Source organism: Varroa jacobsoni, unplaced genomic scaffold (assembly GCF_002532875.2).
Source record: "Varroa jacobsoni isolate VJ856 unplaced genomic scaffold, vjacob_1.0 contig00643, whole genome shotgun sequence".
In the NCBI taxonomy this organism is placed as follows: domain Eukaryota; kingdom Metazoa; phylum Arthropoda; class Arachnida; order Mesostigmata; family Varroidae; genus Varroa; species Varroa jacobsoni.
The window spans coordinates 76,044-95,561 of record NW_019214505.1 but is presented as its reverse complement, the minus strand read 5'-3'; the positions used below and the strand labels follow the sequence as shown (position 1 = coordinate 95,561).

General features: G+C 41.3%; 1 protein-coding gene and 1 long non-coding RNA gene across 6 annotated transcripts in view; one reads left to right on the top strand and one right to left on the bottom strand.

Annotated features, from left to right (window-relative positions):
- The window catches only part of LOC147751989 (uncharacterized), a 78,306-nt gene that overhangs the window by 32,916 nt on the left and 25,872 nt on the right, over positions 1 to 19,518 (top strand). For 3 of the 5 annotated variants that reach the window (XR_015315335.1, XR_015315337.1, XR_015315336.1), the window contains exon 3: positions 4,908 to 5,170. The exons of the other annotated variants lie outside the window; for them this stretch is intronic. This is a non-coding gene — a long non-coding RNA (uncharacterized LOC147751989). The remainder of the gene's footprint in view (positions 1 to 4,907; positions 5,171 to 19,518) is intronic. 5 annotated transcript variants of the gene reach the window in all.
- Positions 1 to 19,518, bottom strand: part of dgo (ankyrin repeat domain containing protein 6 diego) — a 73,137-nt gene that overhangs the window by 36,557 nt on the left and 17,062 nt on the right. Inside the window, exon 2 of the mRNA XM_022852270.2 lies at positions 1,336 to 1,537. Within this exon, the coding sequence (XP_022708005.1) occupies positions 1,336 to 1,467 (132 nt within the window). The 5' untranslated portion in view covers positions 1,468 to 1,537. The remainder of the gene's footprint in view (positions 1 to 1,335; positions 1,538 to 19,518) is intronic.

Sequence of the window (19,518 nt, the reverse complement as noted above, 5' to 3'; positions counted from 1 at the left end):
CATTTAGGCGACCCTAGCAGTCTTTGATCATTCGGTCATCTGTCAGAGAACCCCAACTTCAGATAGATATCCATTTTAGCCCTCCCGATCCAGGCCACACAGGCTTCTTCAGTATAGTACGTCAACTGTTCTTCTACCATTTACTTATTTTATAGGAAAATAGCCTGCGAGAAGACACAATTACGCGACACAGAAAGAACCTATTGCAATGCGCAAGGCCACATAAGCCGTACATGAACCGTCCATATGTTTGTTTGTTTGTTTTTTGACCCATATCTGTGATATAAATCATATTTCGATTCAATAGAACACATATAGCGATACTATGAATAGAGCTTAACATTGTCATGAACAAACACGCATACACTTTTCGCGTAACATGTATGTTCTATTTATGACGAGTGCGGGGTCGCAAGCCCATCGACACGTTCGGGTATGTTTGATAAATTGATTTTTTATTGAAATTATGACATAAAAGAAACTTAGCCATGCCTTTGCTCGATCGGCTGGACTGCAGCGACAGTCGCACACTGACCAGAAATGATCGTCTGTTAGTTGATAGAAACGCCTTTCAACCGAGTCCCTTTTAATTGTATACTGTCGAATAAGCTACTGCAATTAGGTGTTGTTGCTATTTTATGTGTTGTCGTTCAATACAAATCGGATCTGATATAGATAAAGAATAATAGTATGATTTGACTCTGACGCCTGTTGGGGGCCACGCAACAAACACGACGACATATTGTCCACTGGCCGAGTACTATTTATCCAATTTACTCATATGTCATTTTGTCTGTTGCGACAACTAACTACATCATGTAAAATTAGTCACCGTGCATGTTCTTATATAGGTATATATGATAAGTATCGTTAGGGCTTTACGCCCCTCATCATAACGCCTCTCGTGTCAACTTGAAGATCTCACTGCGCACAGAAGAACGTTGATTGTAACCAATATGCTTAGAAAATTTATGGGGTAGCTATCGTAGGCTGCAGGCGTCTTGCCGAATATCCTACATTTGCCCCAGAGGTATTTATTTAAGCTATGAATCATCTGATCCATGTCACTGACATCATCCCCTTACGTGGCTGCAAATTTTTTACAATAGCTCATAGTTTTTTCTTTTTACTAATTTGTATAGAGAGCTTACAGAGTCACTTAACTACTAGTGATCAAGTAGTAATAGGATTCTATAAAAGGCGTGAATGTCTATAGCACTGAAAAGACAAGCGTTTAGCTTAACATAACTACGCTGCGATAGTTAAGAAGCTGCTTTTGGTCGGGTTGAACTACGATTTAGGCGTTCTCTCTATATATTGTAAATTTTCGCTTACCTGATCTGGCACCATTTTGGCACCCAGCTTGATGAGTTCGACGATTTTGTGCGCCTCTCCATTCACTGCAGCTTGATAGAGTCTCTCGTGAATCGTGTGAAGGGGTTCCGGGGGATCGCCCACCGGAGACATCGCGTCTACCGGTGAACCTCCACAGTTAATACCAGCTATCGCCACTACTGCCGCTACAGACTGGCAACACCTGTCCAATACAGAATTACGGTAAAAGAGTTAAATGATGCGCGCACAGCTTTTTTAACGATGCTATCAATAAAAGAGGTCTCGTTTTGTGCTTCTATGCTTCGAAGTGTTAGCCGTCCCACAGCTAACCTGTGTTACCGTTAGGTTGGACTTACACACACTGTAGCAGGTCATTGATGCTAGCTGATGGGTATTTCTCTTGAAAGCGCTTAAAAGTTGGTAAAATTGTTAGCCAATGGGCTATTTACACGATTTTTCAATACATCCTTGCCCAATCACGAATGTGTTCGATCTAAGTAACCTAACAAAGGTTTAATGCAGGAGAAAACAGCCAGGAGTGATGATGAATGGCTGATAACGTTAACTTATAGAAATTAACGAGGAATTAAAGGTAAAGATGCCTCTTCAAGTGCTGTCAATGTTCTATATAGCTATTTCCATTTACCACGTGGTACATAACTAACAATACAAGGACTAAGTTGAACAAGTAATTTCTTACGAAGTCACAAAGTGATGGGCTCCGTATGTCACGGCGATACGGGACGAAGTATAGAGGTAAGCTTTCGGTATGGGATGAGATGTGTCGACCCGATCCTAAAGAAATCCATTAGGACGGGCACGTCTAACGACAAAGCAAATTCGGAAGCGCCACATTTCAGCTCTGTACAAAAACAAGAGGCGTATATAAAGCCCAGCCGACACAGAAAATCCTGTTTGTATTTTGTAGGGAGGCCGTCGGAACGTAAATAAGCGAATACTCTTATGAAGTCAGTCGTGTTCTTTAGCTGTTTTTTTTTTTGGTAAAGATCATCGGCGATGAATTTACATTGGCGTATTCACGACAGAAACAATGAGTAGTTTGTCGGCGACCAGTACACTATGAGCTTGTAAACAACAGCGCTCATGTATTTGATATAAAGCTAGTTGACGGATCTGCGCTCGATAAGACTGTTGGGCGTTCATTAGAAATTCGTTAATTATCATGAATGTTAAGCGGTCTTCCTAACTAAACAAATCCAAGCAGTGTATGTAATCGTTAATAGAAAAGAGTACTTGATAATTCATCACAACATTCTAATGATGACTAAATATAATATTGTATTTAGAAAACCCAAAATTTGTCTACATTATGGAAGCACTGACAATTTTCTTCTTCTACAATCTGCTCGTTGATCATACTGATACGTTTGTTAACCAGTATAAAAAAGCAAACAAAGTTTGACTTTGTCTACGCATATTTGTCTTTTCGAACCGGCTAGAGAAAAATAGTTATGGCATTTTTTCCATCTTTGCCTTGACAAGAAAACATCGTACTAGAAACGACAATGCCTAAGAGCATTCGGTTAAAAGGTCGACAACGATTTCCGTAAACGTTTGCCGCATTTCGTTGAGAGCAAAATTAGTTGCTCGGTCCAGGTGCAATCAATGCTACATTGCCAACGTTTAATTTAATATTAAGAAATTATAGCATTTATATCAAACGCTATTTCAACTACTGCATTATTAAGCAAAGACATGGGCAATAGTTACACAAGACATATACCGATAATTATAATAGCACCATCGAAAACATTTGCATATTGAACCAATGCCGTAAATTTTCGGGAAAATGAAACCCAAACGCCTGCGCTTTTAAACAATAAAATGGAAACAAATCGCGCTATTCCTCATCGATGAGGCCATCATTCAAAGTGTATTTAGAGGAAGGATGTACACGTGTTTCGTTTGGTGCCTTCCACTGTGTAGACTAAATACGTTTTAGGAGAAACTGTGTGCTGGCAAACAAATATGGACCAAGTGAGTCATATTCATCAAATTCAAAATCATAGGCTTCTGCGATAGCGTGATATTGATCTACTATTAACAATAGAAGAAAACCCGCCCACCATCACCGTTCGTTCCTGCGAACTTTCTCTACTATTGCCAGAAGCCACGAACACGTGATAATGGTCCCTTCGATTCTCGCCGTGTAATAGCGCCTTTCAACATTCACCATGGAGAAATTCGAAAAAGAAACCAAAAATAATTAGCGTCAAAGTAACGGCAATAATATTAAAAAGCAGAAGTCATGTTGCATCGACACTGGAAGCTTGTAGGTCTAAAACCCTTTCGAATACCACGCGTCCACTGAATCTAGATACATATATTATGATGGATGCGTTACTTATGAAACGTATCACCGACACCTTTGAGAATCTGCGAAGTGAGAAACGGACCTGAGTTAGTTAATTTATTATTATCCTAAGGCCACTGTCACCTGAAGCTTATGCAGCATAAATAACGCGATCAAATGGTGACCGCATAGGGGCACTGCAGAACGAGAACAACACCGGGCAGTAGAGTGTTAAGGACGAATATATCCATTAATAGTATTGTTAAATTAAAGATTCGATAAAAAAAAAACCAATAGAGACAGTAATATTGAACTTGGCACAGAGCAAATTAATGGCGGTCCCTATCATGCAGCATTATACGAATGAACACCTACAGATAGATACATAGAGACAAAATGTTGTTCAAACAATAAACAAAGGGCTATGTCATCGAATATGACTCGATCTACCTGGTATATACGCATGCGACAAACGCTTACAGGTTCAGTATCGATGTTATTATAATTATAGGTATTATGAAAGATATTGCAGAAAACGTAGCTGCACTGGCCTGTTGGGTTTGGGAGGCCCATTTATTTACACTTAATTGAAGTACTTCAGTGATTCGCAATGAGTGCCGTGTCCAGAGTAATCAATATTGCAAAAAAGCACAGCGAACAAAGAGATCGAAATAACTGACCATTGAAGAGCTGGCTGACTAATCGAAATAGCTTTAGAGCTTTAAGCTTAAGAGTTTTAGAGTGATGGTCACAATATCGCTATAATATCCAAAAACCAATCCAGATCTTATTGGCAATCGAATTACTGATGTGGGGGTTGCGTCGTGCTCGTCAACAGTACAACCATTTTCTAAGTTTAGCCTTATAACTAGCGTATGCTAGACATGCGCCGGAACGTGTACAGAACGTTACTTTCAAATATGATTCATTTACTCTGTGCTTCCTGCCATAGATAAAAAAAATCGAGATAATCCAAACCGTGATAATAATATTAACGATAAGCACATTACAGTCATTTATTTAATAGTTATCTAAGTACGGTATTAACACGAGAAGCACGTAAAGATCAAGGAGCTCAGAGCCGCTTGTAGACTGCAGATCTGAGCATTATGGACGTCTATGTCTATATATTGGCGCAACTATAGAGCCCGTTTCCTTCATCGTCGCCATGCTTCCGGCGGTCGCTTTTACAACGAACAGTGCTATCAGTGAAATTCTATTCAGACCCCATTCGAATTACTTCTTTTATTTATTTAAGGCTGTCCTGCCGGAGGTGCCACCGGGGTCGCAGGGAGTTCCCATAGGGAAAAACCCATAGCCGGCTTCTCGAGCGGAGACATATCTTCGAAATGGCAACCCCCTAGCTCCGATCGCTACGGCTCGGGGAGTTCGTTCGCTTGCGCCTCTCGTCCCCGAAGCTGCTGCGCCAATTCTAGCCTGGATGGAAGAGCTCCGGGAGGCACTTCGTGTGGCACACGCATGGTTTACGCGAACTGTGGCAGCGGCGACTTAATGACAACGGTAATATATCGTCCAATTAACAGTAATATATTAGAGTCCACTGGGTGCGGGGTGAACTTACCGCTAGCATTGAATTTATAACAATGACGAGTTTCGACCGCTAAGCGGTTGGCTAGCCCAAAGCCAGCCGGTAAGGGAAGTACGTTTATTATAATCATGTACTCTGCGCGAATATGCATATTTACAGGCAACAAATGGGCAGCTCCTATTACGGTATTAAAAAAAAACATTTCTAATAAGTTAAAGATGGCCCTTATTGACAAGGCGAAAAGAAAAAAAGAAGCAAAAAGATATAAGTTCCCGTATTACGAATGATCAAATATCGCTAATTGAGTTGTGTACTTCGGACCGAAGATTATCAGTTTCCTTGGGCTCAAAGCGTCATTTTTAAGAACTTCTTGTGGTGATTATTACGTATGCTATCTCGAAACCGTATACGATACTTCTCAGAATACGATAATTACATGCTGTTCGATATTCGTCCTTCTTAAAAAATATGCTCGTTCGTTAAAGTTCGATCAAGTTTTTGGCTTCATTCCCAATCACTTACACGCCATCTGACTCCGAGTATCGACCAGTGTCTGAGACGGGCGGAAGACACCAACTTTTCCTATCGCCGTGCTCCGTTGATGAAGTCAACCCGTAACTACCGATTCTATTCATTTGAAGTTCAAATGTATTCAGATATACACTAGCCTCATTATTGAGCAGGTACTTCTTTTTATTAGACATAACAGTTTGTGTCCGCACACCTATCTTGCCCCGCACAGGCTAGCATTTTTAGGCTCAATGTCAACGTCAGTTCATTCAACGTGTGCCAATAGGGGTGTCGCAAAGTTTCGAACGGGTTCCTCTATGCCCTCGACTGGAACAATTCTAGTGTAATAGTCGCTGTTTGTTTGATTCGTGACTGGTTGAAGTACGACCTGCAGCAAAAGCCAGGTTGGCTCAGACTATTGTTGTCCTAGTAGGTTTAAGGGCTATGCTATTTGATATTTCTCGTTAATGCATTTTGCAATTAGTAATATTCTAGAAGATGGCCGAGACACCTGTAAATCAAATAAACGTACTGTGATGGCGGCGGCAGTGTCTATCAATGATAGACATTCAAAAATACTTTATCTCATCGCGTAAATGTACATATTTGTTTGTCCGTTTATTGCCTGGTTGATAGATGTTAATTGCTGCTTGCGTGGATAACTAAAACATTGCGAGACTGTTGGTATAACCATAACACAATTTTTCTGTGACAATAGATGGTGTCCTCGGACATCTCGCTCCAGTGTGCATCTAGGCCACGCTGGGGCAATGGTGCTTCCTTGCACGACATCAACATATTGACAAATGTATATTATCTATTCTGTCTAACTATATCTATCTGTGTATCTATAATATATTTACATAGAGCCATGTAGCATATAGTTTAATGTACGCGTAAATCGTCAAATGTGCCGTTACTCCATTTGTAAGAAGATGAAATCCATTCGCGAAGCTAAGATTCCAGTTAAACTTGTTATATTTCATCTCCTTGTCCTTATTTGAATGGATCACTGTTGTGCTCGATCGCGCTAAACCAGTGGATTAATGCAGAATGTCAGTAGAAGTAGGAAGAATCCTTAGTAGACGACACTCCGCACCCAGCATGTTGCGAGCTGTCCTAGGTCTCAGCCAGTTTTTCCTATTCTAAACATTGAGTAACTAACTCTTCGCTTCTAGACACGTTGCGTGTGTCATAAAAAGTACACAGGTGAAAGTATGATTCGTTTTTTTTTTCGGATTTTGTGAATACTGCCAGCTACCGTTATTTCATTGATGAAACGCGCCATCTGCTGATATTCGTTGTGTTGTTCCATAATGGAACAGTGGGACCACAAGGTACAGTCAGTCGATCTTAAACACTACAATAACTATAGAGCAGTCTTGAATCGAGCTGAAAATTAGTGGACTATATTAATGGGCACCATAAACTTACAATCATGACGTAAACACTTGACTGAGACCGCCTTGACGCTCAGCAGTATTAGCGCGACCATACGTAAGTTCTTAGCAAACGACTCATAATTAATTAATTAATAATCAAAAACCCAATACTGATAGCGACATGGTGACAAAAATATCACTCTTGATAGTAGTATCATTCCTAGCAATCTGTGCTAACCTGATGACGGAAGTGCTGGCCTAAAGAAAGTCCCGTTGCAACCTGGGGGCGTAAAGCAAATACCCCATAAGGCCTTCCATGAATAAACGGTCATGATGTATTAATGCACACGAACTTACACCCTCATGATTCTCGTTTGTGTCCATGATAAAGCCAACTGACGTTAACGTCGGCAGGTAGCCTTAAACATGAATTCCCATTAATATAAGGATTACAAGATGAACATTTGAACTGCGCCGGCGGGAACTGTAAATTGAATTTCATTTGTCAGTGATTCAAATTAACGAATGCAGCATGAACTTGTGCTCGTTGCGTGTAGGGTTCATGGCTCATAGAAAATTTCTACTGTGACCTATATGTTTGCTGTAGCTGCATGGCCGAATAACAGGCGCTTTTTACCCTCATCAGAACCTCGAAGTCTCACTATCCTCAAAAAAAAGTAATAGACATCAACATCCATTAAGCATTCGAGGAAATTAATAAAGCGGCATTGAGCCTCACGTTGAGCCGGAAACGACAAATCAGTGAAGCTAATAAAATCTTCTTGAAAATCATACTTTAAAAAATCACTCAACACTTCTGAAAGCTTTTCAAATGATCCCGTCTTAGACATTAACACGATCCTATCGTACCATGCGCTGATTCGAGTAGAGAAATCCGTTCCGCATTTCTACCTCAATTCAAATTCTGTTGACGTCGGTTAATGATTTCTGTGCACAGAGCTGTTGATGCGTGTGTATAATATATCGCGTGTAAATGCTCACTAGGTGAATCGGTCCTAGATAATCAGCCATCAGATCAAACCAGATCACGTCATACAACAGCACGTACTCCCTGCGGTGACTAGCCGAGTAACACGTATATTGAACGTTCTCTTAGTCCTGTTTTTTCTGGCTTCGTGGTTCCATTCCAGCGAACCACTTACTGCCGGCTCAACTTAATACATCACCACTGATAGCAACGGCACCGTCGCTTTTACTCCACGCGCCATTATAACCGCGCCCCATGGTAGAATAGGTGAGCCGCGCGAACCACCGATACAGCGTTGCTATCCCGCTATTGCTGGCACAATCAAAAAGTAGAGGGTCTAATAGTAATATTGCTTACGGGGAGATAAATCCCTCTTCCTTTTCGTTACCGTCGGCTTTGCCGCTGTGTTGTGAGTCCTTTAACGGACTTCTGTCGTTTGGCCCGTATTGCTACGCCAACCTCCTTTACCTCTGCCGTCTCTGTCTAACGGAGGGGTCAGTCAGTCGGTCGGTCAGTTCAGCTTGACTAAGTTCAGAGCTGAGAAACGATCGGTCCGGTCGGCTCAACCGGACTGTCGCGTCCAAGCCCCATATTGCGCTATTTCCCATGTCTAGCGGCCCGTTCTGTTACAGGTAGCGTCCACTCCACTAGACCATTATCAACTCGCTCGGGCGTCTGTCTGACGGTCCGGCTGTAGTATCTGTCAGACATCCAGCCAACATCCGTTCGTAGGCAGGCATTTATCCCTCTCTACGCATCCTGTCTCTGACCCCAGTTGACGTATGTCAACTATTCTCGGATTGCAAAACACGTGTTTCACCACACACGTCAAACGCCAAGCTGCTAGCGGGGAGGCCCAAGAACACCCAAGCTGTAACAGACGTTCGGCAAGATATGGCACTGCGACCCATGAGACAGTCAGTCAGCGGCGCGCTAAGATCTCTGATGCATTCAGAATTTCATCAAACAGAAAAAGAAAATACTGTCCAACCACTCACTCAGGAACAAACAGTCGGCCCCGACTGTCGCTGCTGTCGAGCGCTGGGCCTAGGTCAGATGTTGCAATGCAAGAAGACATCACCTGTGTACGATAGACGTCGTTGTATTGCCAGTTTTTTTTCTATCGTTGTTTCGTCTCTGCCGCAGTAGCAGCAAAAATAATCGTGTTGGTGCTGTCACCTAGTGAAAACGTGCTCACAGACAATGGTCGACCAATGGTAGAACAATCCCAATAGCAGCACGATGAACTGCGGCAGCAGCTCCAGCTCGAAAGGTAGTAGAAGTAGCGGTAAAAAAAAGAGCACGTTACGCTCTTTCGCGGTGATGATCATCTTATAAGCAAGCTTCTACTGGTATTGTTGGACGATACGTATAGATCTAGCCGGACGCATAGATTAACGGCAGCAATAGGAACGTGAAAGAAGACGTACTAGTCGCCGCTTACTAACACTGTACACTGGTATCCGTTCGTCCGTCGGTGGCCATATTTGCCAAGTTCTGCCGTGCAGCATGGCAGTGCCATTTCAGTCGGATAGCACCACTAGCACGGCTAGCGTCATGCACAGAGCAAGCAATGCGTCTCTTTCCCGCAACGATAAAACCTTCCAGCTAATTCGACATAAGTCTCAGCGCGTTCGTAACCAAACTCATATGCAGAAGCATTCACGCTTAGAGGCATCGATATATAACGGCAGGCATACGGATATCACAAAACAAAAGTAACACCAACGGCCATCGGGAATTTGCTCGTATACAAGATAACAACTCCAGCTGTAAGACGACATAGACATAACTAAGCATGAAAATTATCAACAATGAGGGACCATGTCGTCGAATATATGGAAGATTATAGCTCTGTCGTTCGTTACACTGCACGCTTCGCACTTGATGAGTGGAAAGTTTCGGCAAAAGTAGATGCTTTTTTCCATCATTATCTAGACGAAAATCGTCACTTCGGCAAATTCCAGCCGCAACGATCGTCCCATGCAGTGCACGCTGACAGGCGTAAAACTTCCTACGCATTCATGTATTGAAGGGTGACCAATTGACGCGCGAACCCTGGTTTAAACAATGCGTATTCATACCGAAGCTTAGACCATATGGGATTTATACGATATTACGGAAGGCAATGACATCTCGCGTTGTCTGAAATCAGTTGCTGATCTATACACATCCCCAGCATCCAGATTAGAGCAATGAAGTAAAAACACAAAAATTGTCACAACTAACTTACGAGCAGATTGTGTATATGATTAGTTTTTGGTAAGAGTAGATTTATTTCGCATGGCTTATTGTAGTTTTTGCTATCTCTTCGGGATCGAGGGGGAAAAAGTGGGGAAATGCTTTCACAACGAGAAGAAGTAGAACGACTTATACATTTGAACGGTGACAAACTAATACAGCCGACATTTTATTAAAACATATCTATAATGTAAACAGTTAATCAAATATTCGGTCAACTTCGAGAACTAGACACACTTCAGACTACTGCTAAACGTTGGCTTTCACCAGCGCCCCCTACCGTTCGAACTCGGTGGCGTTTCTACCTAGTTATACTTCAGAGTAGTGCAGAATACGTTGTCGTATTCTTGTCTACCGTATTCGTATATCTATCGTATTCGAAGTGGATAAACATATACAAAATCCGATTCTGCCAGGGCGAATATCACTTCGTTTAAACTGGGATCGATCGCAGTGTTTTTGATGTATATAGCCAGCTACGAACGCACAAAGCCATAAGATATCCCATCTAGGGGCGTTTTTTTTGTGCTTTGCCAAATCTAAAACGTATATTCTACTGTTTGCCATAGATGTTCCGTCCCAGTCTACCACTCGCGTTATGACAGCGACGATCATCTCTGTTTGTTTACTGTTCCCAAAACAGGCAAACAAACCCATCGCGCTTGTCTCCGGTAGTGGTTATCGCTTATTTCGTATGTCAAGATTTAGCTCAGAGAAAGAAAGTCAAATCATCGTCTCCTGCCGATAGAATATGATGTAAATAGCTTTCGTCTTCTTCCCGTTCCGTTTTTCTTCGGGTTTGCTTCTTGTCGTCGTTGAAGGGCACGGTTATGAGTCTACTCCTGTACGATTGAACATATTTCTCAGAGCCCTAACGGCACCTGTACATAGATAGCGGTTTCAATTCATCAAGAAATCACATATCGAAGTAGCCCTACATACGACTGAACTTATGCGAGTGAATTATCAACACACGTAGTTGCAGTAAAGAGAATATACGGATCTTGTTCATGCATATGTTTAATCTATCCCATTGGGCTTGTACCGGTTCATTTTTTCATGTTTAGGGGAACAACGTAGCTAAGCGTGGCGGCCGTTACATTTGCTGTACTGACAAACAAGCAGAATAAGTAAAGTAAATCATTATACTATAAGGTGCAGATTGCACCTATATATATATATATGTATATATGTATAAAATGTGGGTCATATAAATATATATATGTGACAATAATGCGCACTAGGAACTCTAAAAAACAATGTTATGCTTGATTATTATGTAGTCGTAGAATTAGGTACAGTTTGAAGCGGACGTTTGTAGCGTCGACGAATTTCAAATTGCTGCTTTAGATTGCCACTTTCGTATGTACCATCGGATACATGATACGACAGGCGCGTATCTATAATGTACAATGATATCCATTGATTGATATTAAGGCGGACAGGCATAACTTTGTCGCTGGCTCACAGGAATGAGCACTTGACAACCGCCTGCTCCCCACTTACATAGTCGCAATATTTGTAGAATAATTTTTGACGCACCCCCGACTGTATATTCCCTCTCAGTGGGTTTAACTTCACGTCGCGCAGATCTCCTCCTGCGCGTGTCAGGTGGGACTCCGTTAGTTCAACAAGTGACTGGTGGATGTTCGACGCCATTGGGGGGCGTCCCACAACACGGATCTTGCAACAACAGTCCCAGACGATTAGATTTTCCGCCGTCAAATTCGCAGATCCGTTGTCGGTGAAACAGGAAAGGACGCACTCTTTTTGCTTTTACAAAAGGAATTCCCGCACCTATTCAAGTCCCCTACTCTATGGAGCACCACTGACTTGGCTTTATCACTGGCTGGCAGAAACGAGCATTTGACAGCCACTTGTTTCGCGCCTATATAGCCATAGTTGCAATTTAATTTATGTATATATATATATATATATAAGAGAGAGAGAGAGCACGGCGTGTGCTAGAACATTCACTCAACGATATTATTGTCTCGTGCTTGCGTTAATTAAGCAGCACTATCGATTAGGACGCCATTGTATTGATAATAATAGAAGGGTGTTTTTTTTTTTGTCAATAACACCAGTATATACAGTAATAATTGTGACGTCGATGTTGACTGCGAGTGATTTTGCTGCTCGAAGAGTAAGTAGAGTCAAAGCAGCTGATTTCGCTCCCTTATAATGGCCCAGCTGTATAGTACATTGATCAGTTAATAACAAACATATTGTTTGCGCTTTTTGTGGTTGAAAGCTGCAGTTCATGCCCGATTCCTGTCTTTTGACGGATTAGTAATTTTTTTCTAATTTAGTGCAAAAATGACCATTGCAAGACGTCTCTGCGATTGCTGTCAACAATGCGAGACGTAATTCTGTAGCTTCGCTCTCGATCAAATCTTATTGCTGCGCCTTTCGTTATGTCCGGTTGTATTCTTGTATTTAAAATAGTCCGCTCGACGATACTCGAGAGAGGTCACACGATGTTTTTGTTTCAGTTAGCGACCCTTCATTGCCGTCGTTATTGACGAACTCTGCGCAACACTCGCACAGTCTCTGACTGCCGATGGCAGATTTGTTGTATTGAAGGAACGTACTCGCTGTTAAATGATCTGATTAAACACTTAAAGCGTATTTTTCACACGGATAATCGTACATATACACGTGTATATATATTATACGGACACCAGTTTTAGATAGAACGGCGAGGTAAGCTTTCACAATTGCTTATATACTACCAAAGACTAAGGCAAAAGAATCGACTGCTCCCATGAAAGAAGGTGTAATCGGAAAAAAAACAAAGACTATTATAATAATATTAACAATAATACATAAATAATATAAATACATAAAAATAACGATGTTAAGCATGGCACACGCATGACAAGTTAAAGTGGTCCTTGTTGTGAAAGTAGAGCGTGCAATTTTCATATGCAACTTTATCGAAGTTATTAAGGCAAATGCTTGCCACAGAGTGTGATTTAGGGAACCATTCTGTTCTCTGGTCCATTCGCTTAATTAAACCTTCGCCTGTCATGGTAAAGATATATATATATATATATTGTTGCCGTCTATTATCCGACCATTAAGTACGATTAGCCTTTTAATTATTATAATATATGACGAAAGAGATAAAGATCCTATTTAAACGATTTCTCTACAAAAGAAAGTTGACAGAGGCTAATAGGTAATTTGTTTCAATATTCATTCGTTGGTTACTCAACTAAGGAACCTTGAGTGATGATAACCATCGTGGACAAAACTGGACGACTATGGGTGGTTGATTACGCGACCTCTTATCTGAACACCTTTTCGTTTTTAACAGCGACAATCACGACGACGATGCTCACAGGGATGATGATACATGGGTAAAGTGAAAATTGATAAAGAGAAATATACAAAAAAAACACACACACACACACGGGCGCGCGCCAATAACAAAGAAAAAAAAACAACACGGCAAGCATGCACGGTGCTCTTCAGGCTTCTTAGCGAACCAGAATCAACTTCAGATTTCTTAAATGTAGATATAAATATCAGTGATTCTACTGCCCTTTCGCAAGAAATACAACAGCACCGTCGGGCAGAATGAAACGCTCGATAGTACAATGTCTTTCCGGTTTGTGGATGTTTCATCCTAGCGGTAGACCAAGCTGCATATACCAGTATAGAGGTTCCGTTCATTTGTTATCAAAATGATGTAACTGCAACTTTAGAAAACTCAATGAGACAAAACTGATTCAATAGTGTTCCTCACTTTTGTCCGCTTATCTGAATGATTCAAGTGAACGCTTCACGTTCCTATTAAAAGACAAGCAAAACGAACGGGCTCTAACTTTCTCCAGTACAAACGGGTCCCTATACTGGCTATGTTAATTCTACTTTCAAATAGGTAAGCTTAAAGCGGTTGTGTGACATCATTTCCTTTCAGAATGAAAGGCAGGTAACACCGCTCCGCGAGCGCTTCTGATTTTGAAACGCTCGATGAATCGAATGGCTATATAGCATACGTTATATTATGGACGTCGCTCCCTCACGCAGAGAACACGGCGGGGTTTTCCTTTTTTAAGCGTCCAACTTTATTGTCTTTTCATTAGCGCGTATCGCTCCATTGTGATCTGTGGTGATCAAGTCCCCGGTCGCTGTCTCTGCAACGGCCACAACGGTCCTGTTTGATACGGTGAACTCATATTCCTCCAAACGATTCCTCCTAGCGGAGGCGACGTGCGGTATTTATAAATTACCACATACATGCTTGAATGTGCTATTATAATAATGATCCTATTATTTGAAATAATGTCGATCATCTGAATCTGGGAAAGCGTGAATAGACAAAGAGGCACCAAGAAAGCGCAATAAGAGGCGATGAAGTCAGGTGACAGCATTGCGTCGGCTACTTGGATAGCAATGATGATGACGACGACGACGATTGAGATCTAAAGAGTTATAGTAACGGAACGAAGCCGTACAAACAATGACCCTTAGGTTCAAGTAACATTAATTAAATAGACAGAAATAAACATCGAACGTGCAGTGTTTCATTAGAAGCTTTGATAAAAGCTTTAGAAGCGTTTTCTGCAAAAAACGTTGGTCGGAATGTCGTTGCGAACAACTGCCGACGTAGCAGATGGACTCTCATTCAAATGAGGCCTAAGGCCGAACAGTTCACTGAGAGAAAAAGGGGAAGATGCTCTAAAGTTCGTTCTCTCTGTCTTACGTTGCTAATTTACACTATCTGTAGAGATGCCGCCACTGTTATTCTATTTATTCAGCCTATTGTCAAGGCAGAGAAGAAAACAGTTCTGTTACGGTAACAAGTTTGCCTATTACGCGGTGCTTAACTGCGTGTAAGAAGGCTCTTCTAATAGTCATAATATGTCACGACGCTGTACGACAGCAGTTCTATGGGGTGGCCCCAAACTCGACCACCAGGCCAGGTGACGTGATTCGTGGGGCAGTCAAGAATAGAGTTTACTCTAGTACATGACGAGTGTTCGATAGGTGTACGTCCAAATTGAGTAAAAGTTCTACTGTGTTGTTCATTGCAGTAGCGATAGCCCAAAAGCTCTTCGTACGTTTTCTGTTTATTAACATCTAGACCGCATTGGCATTATCGAATCGAGATAGGGGAGATAAAATGTATCTTGCTCATACTATACCCAATCATTATCAGCTTGTCCTTGCGGTGAAATTTTCGCCATACTTAACACCGGAGACAGTTTAAAAGAGGCTTGCGTGGTCTTCGCTACATTTGGAGATGATCTTTTCTTAGCTACGCGCAAAGAACAATGAAAAACATTGTTTCTGAAGTGAACTTAAAAGGAGTCCAAAATAAATGTCAAGTTCTAGACCCTCCGTCGACTTGGAGTCCCTTTCAACGGTACGCGTGAGGAGGCGTTCCGTGGTTAACCAATCTTCATCGCTCCATTCCACAGCATTCGTGGGGTGATTATACACAAGAGCAAATAATAATGATAAATTATCACAACTTGATTCATAAAGAAAATAGGCAATCAACTGCCGCCTAACTTGGAAACGGCTTTAATAGTGCTCAACGATGCGACCGTTAGTTGGAACAAGCGGACCTGTCAAGATGAAACAAATTACAGAGAGATTAACGCGTGCACACACCCAAGCTTAGAACAGCATACGTTACTTCATATTTTTTTATTTATATACATTTGCAGTAATGTTGATTGTATGCCGTTTCTATTCAGCATTCGTGCAAGTATAAAGTTCGTAATCATCAGAAACGAAGCGTAGCAAAAACCTGTATTGAAGAGAAGCTGCGCTTGTCGATTTTATACTGCTGTATATATATATATATATATATATATATAGCATCCGATTGTTTTATTTACTTTTTAATTTATTTATTTTATATCGCAATGATTTCTAAGCGGCTGATATTGACGATTAAGCTCTAATTTTCATATAACTAACTAAAAAATTAACAGAAATACAGGCCAAATTTGATTTTTCATTGATAGCAAGTTAGCGATACATCTACCCGAATGAGTTTTGTCTTTTTTTAGAAACGATAAGAACATTTTTAGTATGTATTGTAAAAACAGTATGGGTGCATAGTTGGACGGAAAAGTGTTTACCTTTAGTGCCTTTTCTGTCTGCTATCTATCCACTAATTAATTATAGTTAATGACGACGTGTGGCGCAATGTGAACACTTCGTAGCTGCAACATTTCGTTGAGTCACAACGAAGTCGTAATGATATTTTTCAGTTGATGCCAGCCTTCACCGCAGGTGCCGTCATCGTGGAGACGTTCATCAGTACACATACAAAATACATAGACGTGATAGGTTTTATGAAGGCAATTATGCATATATAACAGGCAAAGATACCGGGTATGGGGTGTACCGAGACGAACTCCTCGTCAATTCCACGCCGTAGTACTACATAAATAATGTAATCATTTATATAGAAGCTGAAGTGGGAACGCATTCTGTGCTGCATTTGATCATGTTGTTATCCATCTATCTATAAATGTGCTGTTCAAATGAGTATACGGTTAATTTCGGTTTCAGTGAGGTAGACTTGTCCAAGATTATATCGTAATTCATTAGGTGATCGAAAGCCTGTAACATGTTTCTTTAGCTAGATATTTCTAAATATGACTTCAGGAACGTGGTCGATTGGGTATTCTAGCTTTACCCTATACGTCGATCGTTATTAACACTAACCCGATGATACTGGCGAGTGGTATACGGGGACGAGACAAAACTAAAATTGTAAAGAGACTTATTTGAAAAATGAAAAATATCATAAACTGAAATTGCTTGTGCTCAACAAAGCACAGTATATAGGCTATGTTTCATCTACAGTCACTGGAAGAGACATAAGTTTTCGTGCTGTAAATAACTCGACGTCAATGTATTGAAGCACAACAGAGGTTTCATATACGTGGCGCCTTTTTGTATCATCTCTTGGATTCATCCCGTCTACGTGGTAGAGCATGTCTTATGAGAGAATCCTACCCAATCTGATGATAAAAAGTCGTCGTTCAGAGAACATCTGCCAAATTAGACGTAACATTCAACGTGCAGACACCTTAAATAGAAACGATGTATCGTAAACGTGCGTAAAATATAGTATTTCCACATATGGATTGATCTTCTGTTCATAGGTTACGTCACCTTTATCCAGTTGAAAGTACCGTATCAATGTGCATCAGCCTCGTTTTCGCGTCTTTAACGGCTCTCGAGTTCTCGCGCACGGTCTTTGTGTATGTGTGTACGTAATCCCTGAATATGATAGTAAACAATCCAGGAGACGCGCGGGTGTTGCCTCAGTTGCTATTCAACGGTTGCTCCCCATCAAATTTTCGGGGGAGTTGTGACTGAACTCGAATTCAAACTGTGTATGTCAGACGGAGGACACCCACACTCCATACTTTTGATGGTCGCATTGAACCATATAGTAGCTGGCAAACTGAGTCACAGTCTTCAAGAGAGCATTAGTGCTAGAGCACTGCCGTGCTCTGCAGTACGACACTCGTGCATCATACCTTTGTGTCAGGGACATCGATGTGTCCAGATTTACGTAGATATTTGATGTTACATGGAGGATCGAACGGAATGAACTTATATAAGGCATATTTCTAATTCTGTGTTAATTTAGCCGCCCCGCCGACAACAACTAGTTAATTCCAATTAGGTGGAAAATCAAAGTTCCTCATTGCTTGTTGAACTTCGCTCTATGTTTCAATTTTTTTTTTATTTCTATGATTTCTAAAAAACAAGCAGCTCATAGTTATGAGGGATAACGGCGTTCACTTTACGCTCACAATATTTATGTCAGTCTGTCTCTCCCTTTTCGTGTCGTTTTTTTTTTAGATAAGGATAGATACAGATACCTTCGAATTTTAAGACCGGTTGTCTCTTTTTGCCTTGTCTTCTACTGCATTTCACTCTGATTATCGATGGTGACCGAACGTTAAAATCGATTGATACGTTCGCAAGGACTTTGCGCCAACGTCGGAACAGGCCGGTAACGTCGTCGTTCCTAAATTTGTTTGTCCCTTCAGAGATCGATGCACCAATATTATACGTCGCAGTTGTCCTCATTCATTGCCGTCTTGCCGTTTACCTTCGAATTTAAATATATGCGCTTGCTGGATTAAGCATCGATCACGGTCGGATTTGTCTACCTTTAGGTTATTATCATCAGGTTCTTTAATTATGTCGTGTTTGAAACAAAGCACAACATTTATTATCGCTGCTTGCATCTCTGAACTCGTTCGCCCGAGCTCACTCGTTTCTAGCTCGCGAGACGTTCGAGCCCCAAGCGTTCGCAATCGTGGCTTATTGTTCTTGCTGGGGGGACTGCCGCTGCTATTGTAGCTGCACACTCGTAGGACATCGCCGATGATGTCATTGTAATTAAAGGCAACAAGTTCCAACAACGAGATCACTCTGAAATGTCCTAACAGACGCATCGTTTGTAAAGGGGCACTGTTTTACTTACACGTTACCGGTAATAGTAATAACATCAATTTAGTTGAAGCCCCAAATACTGCAATTGTAGATGAAGTTCGGCAAAATGTGAGATAAATATAGGCAGGTCGGAAAATTTCATACTTGACACAGATATCACGTTTATCGATATGGAAATTGTTAGTAATTGCTATATTTTATACTGGGTTACAAAGAGCTCCACTTGGTTTTGATAACTTGCGAAAAGGTCACGCAATGTTATGAGAATGTTTTGCGACATCTAAATATATGCCTACGTTTTTGGACAGTTCGCAAAGCCGATATGGACGAGATGGCGGAGGCTGAGATAACAGTCAGAGAGGCTTAAATTGACGTGCGACACAAGCGGCATCACGATATAATCACATACTTATAAAACAATGGTACCAACTGAATTTACATGGCCATTAGAGCATCATTCGTATTATCGCGTCTGTTTTTGAGAGTATAGACGACGCTGATTACCGTCGCTACCGAAGCTGCTTTCTATGTCTGTCCATGTTCGTTGAATTTGCCTTGTATATAGGACGCCAGTAACGCTATCTGTCCGTTTGTCAACATGTAGGCTGGCTATGGCGCTACTCGGTAACGCTACGCTAGATTGGAACCAACGGCTGATGGCAGCCGTGATTTTGACGCTTCAGACTATTCGAAGCCAGTTTTTTTCTTTTCGATTCTTGTTTATTACCGCAGAGCTCGCTTGAGCAACATT